Below are 18379 nucleotides of genomic sequence, written 5' to 3'. Positions count from 1 at the left end.
GAGACCTCACCTAGAATACTGTGTGCAGTTCTGGTCTCCCATGTTTAAAAAGGATGAATTCAAACTGGAGCAGGTACAGAGAAGGGCTACTAGGATGATCCGAGGAATGGAAAACTTGTCTTATGAAAGGAGACTTAAAGAGCTTGGCTTGTTTAGCCTAACTAAAAGAAGGTTGAGGGGAGATACGATTGCTCTCTATAAATATATCAGAGGGATAAATACCAGAGAGGGAGAGGAATTATTTCAGCTCAGCACCAATGTGGACACAAGAACAAATGGGTATAAACTGGCCACCAGGAAGTTTAGACTTGAAATCAGACGAAGGTTTCTAACCATCAGAGGAGTGAAGTTTTGGAATAGCCTTCCAAGGGAAGCAGTGGGGGCAAAAGATCTCTCTGGTTTTAAGATTCTACTCGATAAGTTTATGGCGGAGATGGTATGATGGGATAATGGGATTTTGGTAAGTAATTGATCTTTAAATATTCAGGGTAAATAGGCCAAATCCCCTGAGATGGGATATTAGATGGATGGGATCTGAGTTACCCAGGAAAGAATTTTCTATAGTATCTGGCTGGTGAATCTTGCCCATATGCTCAGGGTTTAGCTGATTGCCATATTTGGGGTTGGGAAGGAATTTTTCTCCAGGGTAGATTGGAGAGGCCGTGGAGGTTTTTCGCCTTTCTCTGTAGCTTGGGGCATGGTTGACTTGAGGGAGGCTTCTCTGCTCCTTGAAGTCTTTAAACCATGATTTAAGGACTTGAATAGCTCAGACATAGGTGAGCTTTTTTGTAGGAGTGGATGGGTGAGATTCTGTGGCCTGCGCTGTGCAGGAGGTTGGACTAGATGATCAGAATGGTCCCTTCTGACCTTAGTATCTATGAATCTATGGATCCTTAATAAAAAGGGCTCTATGCAAATACATGCTGTTCCCAGATGCTATTCTAATGTGTGAAAATTACTCTACTTGGCATATTTAAATTAATGTATAAAGCATTCGTTTTGAATGTATTCAAATAAGTGTATCATCCAGCACTGAGTCTGGTGCAGGGATCAAACAGAGAGACAGAGCACCTCCATTGTCCCAGGCTTTGCCGCTGGTACAGCTGTTAGCCTAACATGCCCCTTTCACAGGCCATTTTAGTAACTGGAGATAGTCCAGGCAAAATCAACACCCAGACCACAGTGTCTTCTGCTCCCGGCCCTCAGAGGCATGTTCCGAAAGCTCATTTTATCTTTTTGCTTTTTTTGTTTGTTTAATTCTTTGCGTGTGATCTAATGTCTTTGATTATGTCAATAATAATGTGAAAAGCTACTCTGGAAACAGGACTTGTTCTTCTGGGCTGCTTCCTGGCTGAGCGACAGGAGAACATGAAAGTCTTCAGGTCCTACATACACAATTGGTGTGTGTGTATGTTCATATAAATTATTTCTTTGCAACAGAGTAGTGGGTAAAAGAAAAAAAACAGTTGGTATCTGGAGGCCATTGTACACCTCAAAAATTGAGGTATTTCTGATATCAAACCTAAAATATTTAGCAAGTAGTGCTTTAAAAGATATATTTGTTTGTTTGTTACATTTATGATTACACCGTGCATTAAAACTGAGGCCAGGAGGAGCTATGGAAAGTTTGAGTAGTTTGCTAATTGTGTTTCATAGGTGCTTTGAAAAATACAGAAGCTACACAAAAATCAAAGAGAAGGTATATGCTAATATTAATGAACTGGAAAAGATGCTTGGACAATCTTTGTCCCAAATTCCAACGTCTTATAAGGAAGCTCTGGAGTACTTGGAACAAAGCAAGGTAAGCATGACTCTGAAGTAGCTACAAAACCCTGTACAAAACAATGATCCAAACAGACTCATTAGGTCTTGAAACACAAAGAGTAGAAGTGGAGTTGGTAGGCCTATGTTTTCCTGTGGTTAGGTTTAAACAGGCCATATATGATGTATATATCATAGTGTTTATCAAATAAACTTTATATGTGTTTCAGATACTTTTGTATCCATGCAAATGTATTATTTTTAGCACAAGTTCCTCCATGCTTCTTGGTTGGGGCCTAGACCCAGAAGATTCTTGACCTTGTTTTCTCCTTGGAATTGGAGGAGAGGGAGAGGAATCACTGTTTCTTCCCTCGTACCTACCTAAGGCCCTTCTCCTGCCTCCTGTCCACATTCCTGTGTTAAAGAACCCCTAATTTAATCCTTTTCCGGCTACTGTTGTATTATATACCCTTTTTATATTTTAAATCTGTAATTCCCCAATAATTACTCCTCCTTGCCAGAAAGCCCCCAGAAAACAAAAACAACCCCCCACCCTTCATCCCTGGTAAAAGGCATTTCTCTGCATGACCAACAAAACAAAGATCCAAAAAAAGAGAATGTTCAAAAAGTCAAATATAAGAAAATGTCTTAAATGCTGGGGGTGAAATCCTAGCCCCATGAAGATCAGTGAAAGTTTTGCCATTGTCTTAGATGGAGCCAAGATTTCACCCAGTAATGTTAACATTCTCTTTTTGAGCTTTTCTAAAACTTCCAGAAAAACTTTACTCAAAATGAGATGTGGCAATGAAGTCTTAGGTGGATTGATTTCTTTTTGGGGAAGTTAGGTTGAAAATCTGGTTTATAAAGGTCAACCTTAGCTAGCTGGCTATCACCATGCCATTATGAGGATAAAGTAAAAGGTGATTAGACTGGTGCTCTATTGTAGATATTGTATAAGCAAATACTATTTCCATTGGTATATATTCCAAACTCTTGGCAAGATTCTCTCTGTCTGGTTTACCCCGGTCTGTCTTATGTTATCTAATATAAAATTGGCTCATTATATAGTATCTAGGCATCAGACAACAAAATATCTGTTATTTAACCCAAAAGACTAATCATGTAAGGAATTGTTTTGTTAGATATCCTGATATGCAATATTGTTCTTCTTATTATTTGTATCAAGGTTTTGGTCTCTAACCTTCTTTTGGCTGAAGAGGATCTAATGACGTTGAGACGGGACTCAAGAGACCTGAGCATGATGTGCAAAGGAAGTGATTGCATGCTTGTCAGGATTGTGTCAGCACTGTGGGGAAAGTGGCTTGGTTTGCTCGAGGCTGCAAAAGAATGGGAGATTAACTGTGAGGAGCTAAAACAGGAATGGAAATTTGTCAATGAAGAAGTGAGTGGCTTAACAGGTTGTAGAATATTTTGGGAACAAACAAAACAGGATGCTTAAAGAAGATTACTGGGTCAAATCTTTGGCTGGTGAAAATCAGTATAGCTCCCCTGAAGTCAGTGGAGATATGTCAGTTTACACCAGCTGACTGTCCCATTATCTATCACCTTTCCTTAATGTAAACACGGGAGATATTTATAGACTGAACTGCTGAATTAAGTCAGGCTACTCGCTGGGTTTGAACTATGCATGTGCTTATGTGCTTTGTTGGATCAGAACTAAAGTGCTCAGTACCCTGCAGGATCAAGCCCTGAGCTCTCAGTCCGCACACTGAGCTCCCATTGCTTGTTAGTGCGAGTTTGATATGCATGACAAGGACATAGTGTAATGTGAAATGCTGAAGAAAGTGCACTTTATCTCATACTTGTATTATTTATTTAGGTGGAACGGGAAGCAATAATTCTAGATAATCTTCAGGAACAGCTACCGGAAAGTCCTAAAGAGAAAGAGAAGGCCTCCACAGATGCACTTTTAGAATTGCTAGAATATGTGGACTATTACGAGGAAAACATGGACAGAGAGCAACTGTTGTTGCTTTTACTACTTCATCGTATAAGAAGCATCCTGAATGTGCCTGAAAGCACTGAGAGACAAGCAGCCGTTCCCATTCGATACGAGATACATGCAATGCAAGGTCGATGTAAAAAGTACGTGCAAGACACTACACTGCAAAAACATCTTACACAGAACTACGTAATAGCAGAATGTTTTACTTGTCTCACTTGCATTTTCTTCGTACGAAGAGAATGTTTCAAAAAGTTTAATGGACTTCAAATATGGGCTAAAATTATGTGAAGGATCTAAAATCTTGAATTTTAGAGATATTGAGGACCTGCAGCTCCCATGGACTGGAAGGGATGTTGCAGGTGTTCGGCATCTGTGAAAATCAGTCTCCATCTATATATTTGTGTACACATTTTTATCTTTTATCATCATTACTGCCTCATGTACCAGATTTTCAAAGGGGTCTCAACCCAGTTACCAAATTTGTGAGCAAAATAGTACACTTTTGTGTTTCTTCATGCTTGCTCTCTGATGTCTAAATCTTTGTGCACCTACTTTTCAAGGTCTATGTCTCTACACCTCAACTGTAAGTGTGAAAGGTCTATGTCAAGCCTAAATTGGACAATTAGTTGGCTGACTTCAATTTGCTTGGCTAAACATACTATATTTATTTTTATCTGAAGATTCATGTGTAAAGAAACTTAGAGCGTGAAGTCAAAAGTGACTTAAGTACCAAAAAGTAAGCATGCCAAGATATTGACGTGCATTTTAAGGCACAGATTTGGTTCTAAATGTATATTTTTAAATATCAGCATTTAGTTTTGCAGAATACTCTTTGGAATATTTCATTTTCTAATTAATATTGAGACAAATAATTTTTTCCCAATGCAAATCTTTTTCTTTCTTTTTTTTTTTTTAAAGGCTATCTCAAAAGGCTCAAAAACACAAAAAATCCGTGCAGTCTGAGATTCAGGAGAGAGACAAGATTAATGAAGAAATAAATGCTGTGAGGAGTTCATTACAAAAGGTCTCATTTTTATTGTGTGTTGAAGAGTCACAAGAGTCTACTGAAAAGGCAACACGGTTGGAGGTGTGTAGAAGACTGTCACATTGTATGGGTCTCGGCTTCTAGATGCTAAATTTGACACGGGGGCTTGAGCCTGCTCCCATTCAAATCAGTGTAAAAAAATATATAAGCACAGTGGGATGCGGACCAAATTCTTGGTTCTATAATATATGTGGCTTGGAGCCAGCTAGCGCTACGCGACCTGATCATGCGCCACAGCTACAGAGGCCTGTTCTGATCTTAAGGAGGGACTCAGCCAATCCTGTCTCACTTAGAAATGGCTGCTCAGCTTATATGCATCTTCTCATTCCTACCATCCTGCCCCAGGATATCTTCGAAGGGGCTGATTCTGATCTCTTGCAGTGTATATTGGCAGTAGCTCCACTGAAGTCAATGGATTACACTGGTGTAATATGTTTGTAAATTAGATCATTATCAGGACTACAACCTCCATCAGTTTTAGGGCATGTCTATACAGAGAGAGATCATGCATGGCAAGCTGGGGTGCAAATCTACAGTGCTGTAGCGTGCCACACATTAACTGGGCATATGGACCTTGCTATTGTGCACTAAAAGTTCTGCAGTGCACTTTGACCAACTGTTGTTTCAAACGTAATCCACTTCAAACAGCAGTAGATCAAAATGCATGGCAAAGCTTTTAGTGCACAGCAGCAGGGTCCACTTGGCGACTGTGGGTGCGGCAAGCTATTGAGCTGTAGATTTACACCCCAGCTTGTCTATACAGCGTTAATGCATGACAAGCCCTTAGATTTACACCTGGGTTTTAACACATTTTCTGAAAATCTTCATATCATTTCAATGTATTTGTTGTTAACCTTGCGTTAGTGGCTTATTTAAACTTAAGCATCTTTAATTAATCCACATAAAGGAATTGGTTATTGTTATTGATGATTAATATTATAATATACATTTATTTACAGTAGCCCCTGAAGGACCCAGTGAAGACTGGGGCTCAGTTGTGCTGAGTGCTATACAAACAGAGAGTGACAATCCCTGCCCCATAGAATTTACAGTCTGGAAGAGACAAGATGACAAAGGGTTGAGGACAGGGAATAATATACGAACATATGAGAATGGTGATAATGTGCTTGGGGATTTCTTTGGGAGTTAACACAATGTGGAATATGCAAATACATATCTAGGGAGTTCATGAGCTAGCATTACTGTGATGAAACCTTTCCAACTTGTCTGTAAGAATTGTTTTTCACTCTATAAGTACTTGCAGGTCAATGTTGTTATGTCAGTGAGGTTTTTATAGTATCCAAGAGCAAAAGGCTACCATTTCAGCCTCTAAATTCCTACTGTACTCCTTACATTGTGCTTTCTGTAGCTGAATGAGAGGTGGAAAACTGACTGGGAGGGGTGCCCCTGGCAAAATGAAGCAGTGTAGACAGTGCTCCCAATACCACTGCCAGGAATTGGAGCGCACAAGAATCAGCAATAGCCCTTTAAAAAAAAAAAAAAGTCAGTTTCCGTAGATGACTAAATAACATAACCTCAGTATTTGCAGTGTTCCTTCTACTGAGAGTTCTGAAAAATCTTCCAATTTACTTAAATATATATAAGAATAATATGTGCAATATTCTCTTTCCTATATTTAATAGGAGAAACACTTTGGCTGCTGCAATTAGGTTTCTTAATCCTGCTTCAATGTGGGGGGGAGGGACTTCAAGACCTACATTTCTATGATTCTGTTCTATGAAATACTGACAAAAATGAACTGCAGTGCTTATTTAACTATCTAAGGCAGTTGGCAAGTTTTAAAGTAGCACCCATGTAGGATAAAGCTGCAGATAGTGAGGTAATGTTATGTTGCCCCTTGGGCTAGGGACCATCTTTTTGTTCTGTTTGTACAGCACCTAACACTATGGAGCCCTGGTCCATGACTAGTGCTCTTAGGTGCTAGAGTAATACAAACAATAATAATCATCATGTTTTTATCTAGTTCTTTCGGACAAAATTGGGAAGCTTTCAAATAACAGTTTTACAGCTAAAAAGTATTAACTGCATGTTTGTATTTATATATTGATATGGAAGTCCATTTTACAAAGTGATATTTTCTGCTTACTGAAGGTCAGAGAGTTGTTTTCTTTCAAATACAGGTCATTTGGGAGCCCATAACTACTGGCACAGCCTTAATTGTGGCACTGTTACAGTAAGCTTCTTTGTGATGTATTAGGTGTACAGATGTTTTATGTTCTTTAAAGTTGGACCCAGTTGTCACAGCAAAATGGGAAAGAAAACTTTTTCATCCATCGATACAGTCTTTCTCTGCACTGTACTTAGGTGTGAGACAGGATTCCCAAATGGAGGTTAGGATTTAAAGGGGAATGGTTAAACTTTATAAAAATCATCACCCCATAGTCTAACAGTAAAATAAAAAGTTCTCACTGCATAATAGGAATTTATCACTTTGCTCAATAACTTATTTAACATTTGACACCACACAAAAATGGCGGAGAGTAGGGGAAAGTAACTGTAAAAACAAGAAATTTTGCAACTTGAAATTTTAGAAAGCCTAACAAACAAGTTTCTTTTTCATTCTTTCTGTGAGAGGACTTAGTTCAGGTTTTGTTTCTAGGCCACAGGCTGTAGATAGTTGTTCAGGTTTCTTTTGTCTCACAAAACCTACATTCCTTACACAGAACTGGAACCTACTGTTTTGAAAGGAGCTGTGCTCTGCAGTTCTACATAATTACATGAAAGCAGACACTTCAGCTTCGAGGCTGTTGCTTTTAGCGGTCTTTGTGTTGTTATAATAATGTAGCTGTTAAAATAATGTAAAACTTCTTTGAAAGTAAAAATCTAGTATTTATAATAGGAATGTCACAAAGCTGAACATTAAATCACAGAAGCACTTTAACATTTTAACCATAAATTATTTCTGTCAATAAGTATTACTGGAGCAATAGTTTGATGTTGGGTGGTATCAAGTTTAATTAATTCTTACAGATTGAAAAGCATCATTTGTCTAAGGCATTGAATATATCTCAGGTTTAATCTGCTTGCATAGGTTGTCAAGTGAGGTTTTGTAATGTGAAAACAACTTATTTAAATCATCATCATGGTAGAAGACTCACTTAGTTCCTACTTGCGTTTAAGTTTTTAGTGTTTTATAAGTGCTGAAACCTCTGAAATGTTTTTAGGAGATTCAGAGTATAATTAACAGAGAGAATCAAACAATTAAGGATATTATGGAGAAAGTACGAATCAAGTATTCAGAAATGTATACAATAGTTCCTGCAGATATTGAAACACAGTTGGAAGACTGCAAGAAAACATTACAAGACCTAGAAGAGAAGGTAATAATTTGTGAAATTCACATATTTATTTATTTGGAATGTTTTTACACTATGTTATTGCTATAACTACAAGTGTCAGTTGAAAATGTTAGTTGGTATAAATGCTAATTTTACTTGCGTTCCACACTTAGTAAAAATCTATAAACTACAGATATATTGCATGTGTTAGCTCTATATTCTTTTAAAATATTATAGCAATCAACAAATTAGGGTATAAAATTTATTTGAATTAAGCTACAAGAAGAAATAGCAGATTCAGTAAGGCTAAGAGGTATATACATTCTTTTATATCTTTCAGAACACCACTGTTCTCTTTCCCTTCAATCTTATTCTTAAACTTGACCAACAGTGTTTTTTATCCTGTTTCCCAATAAGTGTGAAACCTCATCATGGTATCATACACAGCTGGATGAGATATGTTCAAAATGTATTTCTCTGTTTTGTGGGCATTTCAAAGCCATCAAGAAGTTCAACAAATACTTTTATAAACAGAGCTGCGTACATGGCAGGCTATTATTATTGACATAATTCTTTATAGCAAACCCTGGTGCACAGTGGCGCCCTAAAAAACTTGCCAGTTAATTTAGATAACTAACATTGTCTAATTTAGGTAACTAACACTGTCTCAGTATTTTCAGTATTCCCTAAGTATAATACATACAGAATAAATGAAATATCTATTTATCTAGAGCAAAGCTGTCAAAGTTTTAAGAGGGACTGTAGGGTATGAAACAAGAAGAAAAAGAGAATCAGACTGGTCCATTAAGTTTGAGATAAAATTCTAACCTGGAAGCATAGAATTATTGTTGTTTATTCATTTTTACTGATTCTAATAAAAGGGGTGAAAAAGAATAAAATGTATCCTCTCTGGTGCACACTGCTTTCATGCTCCCCCAGTGATTAAGGCATCTCAGTCCCTTTTTCAGAAGTGACTAAGGCATTTGGAAGCCCAAGGTCTGATATGTATCAGTATAGGTATTTTGGAATAGGAGCATAATTTTTTTATTTCAATAGCTATACCAATACATTCCCCTAGTGAGGGTGCTGTTATACGGGTATAAATTATACTCCTGTAGGTTGTGCTGGTTAGTATAAGCATCTTTATACCAGTATAACTGCATCCACACTAAGGGTGGTGTACTGCTTTAACTATAGCAGTATAATTAATGTAGTACAATTTTTGTGTGCAGACTAGTCCTAAATGCCGAAGTCCCTTTAAAAAATTGGGCTTAGGTTCCTAAATCAGTTTGGCAATTTTGAAAATATTACCACAGCTTACACCAAAATCATGGTACTCACTATCCCTATTTCTTGTTCCTGTGGAGTTCTGCTGAGAGAAATTCTGCACTTGATTGTTTTTGGGCTTTAAAGTTATTTATTTTTATAGTCAGTCTGAACATTAATATAGTGGAAACGTAAAACCTTGATTTTTATTTCTCAGGCAAAACAGTGCTATCAGCTAGCAGATTATAGTTCAGTTTTCATTTTTCAGAGTGAGGAGCTGGAGTGTGTCTTTTCCCTAGTACAGGTTGTATCTCTTACATACTGGCCAGAACAGAAACCAGGAGAAGTGACCCAATATTGTAGTATATTATATTGATTTGTATTTAATGCAGTGTTCCACCTGTCATTTTAGTGGGATGAAACTATTGAATGACCCATGAACTCAACACTATATTACTGTTGCTTCTCACAGTAAATCTAATTCTTCCCTTACATTCTTATGTGACTTGTCAAGGAAGTAATACAAAGAATTCTGAAACTTTTTGTGAGACATTACGAATAAAGAAACAGATCTTGGTTACCTGCATAACTTTTCCCTTTACCATGATAGGTTAGCACCAAAATCTTGCAGAGCTCTCCTCATTATGTGATGAATAAAAAAGTAGAGAATATTAACAATGGCCTGCAAGCTGTTGAAAAGATGTTACAACACAAGAGCGAAAACATTGCAAAAGCCAAAGAAATTCAAAAGGTAATGTCTCAAAATTCCATTTTCTGAGTCTGAAGACCGTGAGTCCAGTTACTGAATCTGATTTAGGAGACTGTCAAGGGATCTTCCGTTGTGCTTGCCTGCATACGCAGAAGCATCTATTTGATTAATACTTTCAAAACCTTTCAGCTCACAGCAAAAGATTTTTTTTCTCATTTGCCTTGGGCATGAGTGATCCAGGGTAGATAAAGAAAATTCTATACTAGTCATATCGGTTCATGAACCTTAGCAAATTCAAAACTCACATGCCCCATACAGGAAACATAAATTAGATATGTATCCTGTCAGAATTAGGTTTCACTGAAATGTTTTGTTTTGTTTTTTTTTACCATATTCCCACATGTAGAAAATCTGGGATGTACTAGACCTTTGGCATTACAAACTGAATGAACTGGACTCAGAAGTGCAGGATATAGCAGAACAGGATCCATGTCACGCACAGGAATGGATGGACACTTTAATGATTCCTTTGCAGCAGTACCAGCAGGTCGCACAGCACGCTGAGCGCAGAACCACACTCTTAAACAAGGTAAAAGCAAAGCTACAAGTGTCTTGGCTTAGTAAAGGATCAGACATTAAAAAAGAGACTATGGTTAAAATGTCAATAGTGTCTACGTGGCATAAGAGACTAAGTGTCATTGAGGTCTCAGTGGGATTTCGGCTTCCTAAGCCCAGATCCTCAAAAGTATTTAAGTGCCTAACTCCCACTGCTGTCAGTGTGAATTAAATGCCTAAATACGTTTGAAGATCTTGGCCTAAGTGCCTAAAACACTTATGAAAATGGGAATTAAGCTCCTAAATCATTCAAGTGTGTTTGATCATTTTATCCTGCTTCTTTATATCATAGCAAGGTTAATTTCACCAAACTCCCCAAAAATATATTGAGTGTTCTTTAATTTTCCCCCTTAACTGTTTCTGTTCAGAATATAGCTAAAAAGTCATTCAGCTAATCAGGCCAAACTCTGTTGATGTAAGTCCTTATGAGTTCAGTGGATGCCAGCGGAGAATTAAGCCTTCCATCTCTCACAGTTAGGGATTTCTCTCTATCTAAGTACCAATATGATCCTCACAGTCCTAAATGGATTTATTCTCATGACACCCTTAAGAAGTGGGAGAGTACTAGTCTCATTTTAAAGATAGACCTTGGGTAAATTAAGTGACTTGCCCAAGGTCACACACAAAGTGTGGCGGAGCTGGGGATTGAATTCAGATTTTCTGTTTCTCAGTCAAATGTGTTAACCCTGAATTGAGCAGAATAATACTTAATAATTCAGAACTTACTAATAAATACAGCTAGTCTTTCATTTATAAGGGATGTTAACTGTAGGTGTTACAGAACATATATTTATGAGTATTTTTTTATAGGCCACTAATAAGATGGAGGAATATGAGGAACTCTTGAAGTGCATGCAATTATGGATAGAAACCACCAATCGTTTGTTAACCGTGGAGGCTGAAAATGACTCTGCAAAAGCCCTGAGTAAACATGCCAGTGCTCTTCAAGTAAGTGTATATACAAAATTTCTGTACGGGAAGCAAATTACAAATTACAAAAACTGTGTAGCCTATTCTAAGTACCTCCTGCTCATGTAGGTATGGATTTTGCACAAACAAATTTTTTAGGCACAAATAAGGAAGTCTTGAACTTCAGTGAAAAATGACCATAGTGATAAAAAATGTCAGCAGCCATATAACAATATGACAGGTACGTTTTAATAGGGGATAGATCTTTCTCAGAAAATGGTAAACTTTGTGTCCTGGCCTTTGTCTACTTGTTGCACTGCTTTACAGTTGAACAGATTTTACAGGTCATGCTGTTGTTTTTAGTAAACGGTGTATTGATGTAGAATTAGTAGATCAGTTTTTTTGATTCTTGTGCATTTGTTAAACCATTTTGAGGTGAATTGTAATTCATAAATCCGTTTCCTTATGCACGTTAAAGTGGATTGTGGTAAATTATTTCAAGTGTCAGGTTTTTGTAACATTATCAGAGGGAATTTGACGCCATGAAAGAATGGTGCAAAGACTAGTTTCTGTATGTGAAATCTGAGTTTTGGCAAGAGAAGTCATGAATTTAGCCCAGAAGAATTTTTTGCGCTCAGGAAATGACTTTTTTATATAAAAAGTCATCAGAATGTCATTGCTATGTCTGGGATTTTACTAGTGGTATTGTAGTATTTCATGGTAGGTTGTTATATATTATAATCTGCCATAGGGGGAATATGAATGCAAAATTGTGTGAAAGTTTCACTGACTCCTGTTAATCCAAGGATTAAATTATTGTATTTAAACAAAGTCTTTGCAGTTTGGAACATTCGTATGTTTTGGGCTGGAAGGCCGAAGTATTTGAGAATGCAACAGAAGTTTGTATCTGAGCCGAGGTGCATCAATGAATCAGGCAATCTAAGTGCCTCCAACATGCTGATGTGGTGTTTTTTTTTTTCCAGATGGCATTGGAAGATTCAGAACAAAAGCAAAATCTTCTACATAACATCTATTCACAACTGGATGAGTTATCAGTAATCTTTGAAACAGAAAATATAGTGCAACAGATAAACGAAGTAAATGGTCAAGTAACATCTTTACAGCAAAAGATAGTGGAAATTCTTCCACAGATCCAGCACATGGCTGATGTAAGTCTGGGTAGCCTGAAAAAATAGCTTTTTATTGGTGTTTCATTAGGTCGTGTACATTATTTGCCAATAGAATGCAAGCATTCTTGTTTTAATAATAGGAATAACATATAGGTAAATGCATCATTTAAAAAAAATCCCAATGTGATAATTAAGCTGTAAAAGTCAAGAGAAATGGCAAAATAATTTGGGGGTGTGCCTTCTGTCTTTGAGGAGGAGAAATACAATGCTTATTACTATCTTATTCAAAGGGCTTGTCTCCACAGAGAAATTTGACAGCAGAACTATACAGATATATATAATTACGTGGGGAGTTATACCAATATGAGAGTGCCTTTTTCTGGTTTAGCTCATAAAGTTTTAAAGCAACATAAGCTAATTTTGGAAAAAAGTCAATCTTATACTAGAATATCAGTGTCCATACTGTACTGGTATAATTATATCAGAATAGTTCAGCCAGTAAACTTCCCCATGTATACAAGCCCAAGAGTAGTTCATGTGTGACTTCAACGTTATTTTGATTCCCTACTCAGGGATTAAAGCTATATCCTTTCCAGCTGACCATTAATAGCTAATTCCCTATGTGAGTTATGACAAGGAGCCTGTGAAAGACAGTGTGATTGATAGCAACTAGCTTCTGGATCAGCAATACCAGTTGAATGTATTGTAAATGCAGCAGCATTCAATCTCTGATATTGTACGTTATTATTACCTTTTTTAGTAAGGTTCAGTTTAATACCTCTTTCTGATATGTTTCTGGTCAAAACATATTGTATAATACAAATTGTTTTATTTATTTATGTTTGAAGGGCAGCTTGAAAATATTTATTATTAATATGAAACATTTAAATGAAAGCCATACATTTTGTAGTTCTAATTTGTGTTAGAAAAAAATGTACTTCCTATTAAATTATTGGAGTACAATGTATTTAGAATTTAGATAACATTTAGACCTAATTCATTAATTTATTTGGTATTAAGATAACAATAATAGGCACAATAACAATTCATGTGGCTGTAAAATGAAATTTCATAGCCCCAAATATTTTGGATATTTCAAAACATCTAGGAGGTGGATGCCATTGAATCTGAAGTGAAAGTGATAGGGAAGGATGTTGCCAAAATTAAGACGATCTTGTCAACAGAAGATATATTAGATTTTTCTCCTAAGGAGCATCTTAGACATGGACAGGTGTGTATCTTATTAAACCATTTTTTCTTACATTGAATAAATAAATCAACATTTCACAGATATGAAGATGGTTTATTAAATGCAAATAAATTATTATGATGCATGATTTGCTTTTGAGAGCAATAACTGTAAAATATTGTCCAGGAGTAGGTATATTATGGAAATTGTGGCTGTAATTCTCGTAACCCTAAGGCTGAAGGAACTTTTTCACAATTGTATTAAGTGGCCTTGTGGTTAGTATGTGAGACTGCGAGTTGGAACATCTGTGTTCTGTTTCTCTCTGCAGCAGATTTCCTATGTGACCTTGTGCAAGTTGTTTATGCTTAAATTTTCAGAAGTGCACATTAATTTTTGGTGTCTCCATTTCTGGAAATTTTATGACCAGATTTTCAGAGGTCATGACTACCCAAACTCTAGATAATATCAACATAAACTGCAGGCAACTGGCACTTCGAAAAATCAGGCCCTAGGTTTCAGGTTGGACACTCAAAGTTGAGGCAAAAGTTGATATTAATTTCTCTGTACCTTATTGTCCTCATTTTGTGAAATGAAGGTGATTATATTACCTCAAAAGGGCAAATTCATTTGTTTTTTTACAAAACACTTGAAGATAGTTGGATGAAAACGTATATATGTGCAAAGTCTTATTATCCAAGTCCCTTCCAGTCTTACATTTCTATAATTTCATGATTATTTATCAATTCAAGACTTCATTGTAGGGATATTTTGGCCAGGATGTTCTGCCTTCCATCCCTGGGTACAGTAAATCAAAGTATTAAAGATATTTTCTATTTATTTTTTCCCTGTGTCTACAAGCCACATATTCAGTTCACCTACATGCAAAATTTGTGGATTCAGTTTAAGAGGAAAGCTGAAAGTTTGGTCATGTTTGCTGTTCTGTTACCCAAAGGGCACTTGTTATAGCTGTTACAGTATATGGAGAAGTGAGTAATATTGTGAAGAAATATTTCACCTTGAAAACAGTATTCTTCCTTCCCGAATTATAGCCTTTGTCCACATTAGAGAAATATACAAAAAATTCCCACTGATCTGTGAACCATAATGTAGATAGGGTTCTGCCAGTTAGACCCATTTTCACCACCATTTTAATGAAACCTGCTGAAAGCAAGTCTAGTGGCTGGGTAATTTTAATGTTTCAGTAAGCTCCATCAATTTCTGATGAAATTGGTGTGACACTGAGATAAGGTAACAAACAGGTCCAGCAACCTTTACACAGAGTCATGCAGATTTCATCAGAAATTGATGGAGCTTATTGAAACATTAAAATTACCCAACCACTCAGTAAAACTATAGTACATTAGACATGACTTTGTCTGCATTTATTTATCAGGTAGAATGTTTTGTGCTAATTGCATATGTGTTTTCAGTAATGTGCAGTATTTCCACCATATGCCTCAGATCCACAAGATGGACAGAAATAGTCCCAATGGCCCCTGTCCTGCAAGTGTCATGACACACTCCTCTTGTTTGTACAGTCTCATCATATATTTTTTGAAAACATTCTGAGGTAAAAGTTCCGGAAGGTAAACTGAGACAGAAGGTCTAAAATCAGTCCTGCAGAATTTACATAAGAGAACTTTTTAACGGCGTGACAAAATTGATCATTGTTTCTTCTTCATAGCATATTCTGGTTATATTTACATTTTTAGGTTATACTTGGCCACATCAGTCCCTTGCAGAAGATGCTTGCTGAGATACAGGGCTATAAAGAAGGTCTTAGGTTACCAGGAATGAGAATGCAACCTCTCTCAGTCTTTAGAAGAACAGCTCAACTTACAAAAGAACTGAAAATGTTAGAAAAAATTACCAAGGAACAAAATGAGCTTCTGGAGGTAAAGTATTTGCATTTACATCAGATTCATTTGTTCTGAAATTTCATACAAAACTTCTTAAATTGGTGGTAATGTTTTTGGTGATGAGACATGATTGTTAAGGCAGGACCATAATATACCTGGGTTTTTGTTGGGTAATTTAATACAAGGACAAAGCATGCTACAACTGTTTCGATGTTTATTTTAACTTTGGAATTCAGCTAAAAGAGATGCCAGTTTCTTTTCCCAGATAGCTAATGCCTTATGGCACTTTGTGGTATTTTTGGGTATTACACAATAGCAGTGACTTAATTGTCATATTACTTAAAAACCTATGCTCCCACAACTCAAGTCAATGCAAGCTGTAGTGCTCAGCACTGCTGAAATTCAGATCCTACATATTTATACAGAACATAGAAATATTTTTTGTTATATATACCTACCATTTAATAGTAATTTAATTACATTATCATTAATTATTACAATGTAAATAGTGCAAAGTCTGTTGCTGAAGGAGTTATTTCTAAAGGATGTAATCTCTTCTAATCAGTAAACCACAATGGGCCAATTTCTTCCATTGTAACTTGTACTGCTTATCATTTTGAAGCTGAACATCTCCTGATCTGACTTCAGATTAGGTACTGCAACTGGACTTCTAATATAGGTTCACTATCCTGGGAAGCAGTGACTCTAAAAAAAGATTTGGGGATACTGGTGGATAATCAATTGAATGTGAGCTCCCAATGCGATCAATGCTGTGGCCAAAAGGGCTAATGCAGTCCTTGGATGCATAAATGGGAATCTTGAGTAGGAGTAGAGAGGTTATTTTACCTCTGTATTTGGCACTGGTGTGATCACTGCTGGAATAGTCGGTCTAGTTTGGGGGCCCACAATTTAAGAAGGATGTTAAAAAATTGGAGGGAGTTCAGAGAAGAGCCATTAGAATGATTAAAGGAGTAGACAATATGTCAAGGAGCTCAATCTATTTAGTTTAACAAAGAGAAGGTTACCAGGTACTTCATTACAGTCTTTAAGCACCTACTGGGGGAACAAATATTTTATAATGGGCTCTTCAGTCTAGCAGACAAAAATATAATATGATCTAATGGCTGGAAGTTGAAGTTAGAAAAATTCAGACTGGAAATAAGGTGTACATTTTTAACAGAGAAATTAACCATTGGAAAAATTTACCAAGAATTGTGGGTAGATTATCCATCACTGACCATTTTTAAATCAAAATTGGATGTTTTTCTAAATGATGTGCTCTAGGAATTATTTTTGGGGAAGTTCTATGACTTGTATTATAGGATGTCAGACGAGATCAGTAGCTCTCAACCTTTCCTGACTACTGTACACTTTTCCAGAGTCTGATTTCTCTTGCATACCCCAAGTTACACCTGAGATAAAAACTACTTGCTTACAAAATCAGACATAAAAATAGAAAAGTGTCACAGCACACTATTACTGAAAAATTGCTCACTTTCTCATTTTTACTATACAATTATAAAATAAATAATTGTAATATAAATATTGTACTTACATTTCAGTGTATAGGATATAGAGCAGTATAAACAAGTTATTGTCCATATGACATTTTAGTTTCTCTTGACTTTGCTAGTGCTTTTTATGTAGCCCATTTTAAAACTAGGCAAATATCTAGATAAGTTTATGTACCCCCTGGAAGATCTCTGCGTTCCTCCACGGATACGCATATCCCAGCTTGAGAACCACTGGACTAGATGATCACAATGGTCTTGGAATCTATGAATATTTCTGGGTGAGTAGGAGAGTGGAGGCTCAGGACTAAACAGTCTAAGATGGGTCTCTGCATTTCTCAGCATGATGTCATCAAACAAAAGTTTTTTTTCTTCTTAAACACACCTTTTAACTGTTCTCTAGTAAAGAGAGTGTTTTAGCACTTCAAGGGCTGTTGTTCCACTGCTCGGCCATTTGGTGTTCATATGAAGGTAGCCATCATTGATCCTAGATGTTGCTTATTTGCCCAAGCTTTAGAGGAGCTGGTATGGAATATGCCAAAAGGTATGCACATTCTTCTAGTTTGAGGAAGGCCGGGGCTCCAATGGCTGTAGCAATGTACTTCAGTGTTCAATGCTGAAGCAGCATCTTGTGGTGAAGACTTACCTCGGTGTCATGAATTTGGGGTTCTGTTCATTTTTTACCCCAGATTTCCTGTGCGAGTCTCTGATGTCCTACATTTCTAAAATGGAGGTGATAACGTGCCTGTGAAGTAGATGTATATTATGAAGCTAAGTTTGCAAAGCACATTGAGATCCTCAGATACAAGATTCTATACAAGTGTAAAGTATTATTATTACACGGTTCCCATTGGTTCAGATGGGCCCTTGGGTATAAGTTTTCCTGCTTTGAAATATATTGTACTTGTTGGAAGCCATACAATGTTTATGCTCGACATTTTCATAGAATCATAGAAGATTAGAATTAGAAGAGACCTCAGAAGGTCATCTAGTCCAACCCCCTGCTCAAAGCAGGACCAATCCCAACTAAATTATCCCAGCCAGTGCTTTGTCAAGCCAGGACTTAAAAACCTCTAAGGATGGAGATTCCACCACCTCCCTAGGTAACCCATTCCACTGC

At 36.7% G+C, this 18379-nt stretch overlaps 1 protein-coding gene across 1 annotated transcript in view; it reads left to right on the top strand.

Moving 5' to 3' along the window:
- Positions 1–18379, top strand: part of SYNE2 (spectrin repeat containing nuclear envelope protein 2) — a 267053-nt gene that overhangs the window by 125604 nt on the left and 123070 nt on the right. Inside the window, 11 exon segments of the mRNA XM_043517646.1 lie at positions 1657–1801; positions 2948–3163; positions 3602–3867; positions 4646–4814; positions 7958–8113; positions 9948–10088; positions 10453–10635; positions 11472–11609; positions 12554–12739; positions 13809–13931; positions 15602–15784. Of these exon segments, the coding sequence (XP_043373581.1) occupies positions 1657–1801; positions 2948–3163; positions 3602–3867; positions 4646–4814; positions 7958–8113; positions 9948–10088; positions 10453–10635; positions 11472–11609; positions 12554–12739; positions 13809–13931; positions 15602–15784 (1906 nt within the window).

This window comes from Dermochelys coriacea, chromosome 6 (genome assembly GCF_009764565.3).
Source record: "Dermochelys coriacea isolate rDerCor1 chromosome 6, rDerCor1.pri.v4, whole genome shotgun sequence".
NCBI classification, from domain to species: Eukaryota; Metazoa; Chordata; order Testudines; family Dermochelyidae; genus Dermochelys; species Dermochelys coriacea.
The sequence above is the reverse complement of the archived record's forward strand: the minus strand, read 5'-3'. Positions and strand labels throughout refer to the sequence as shown.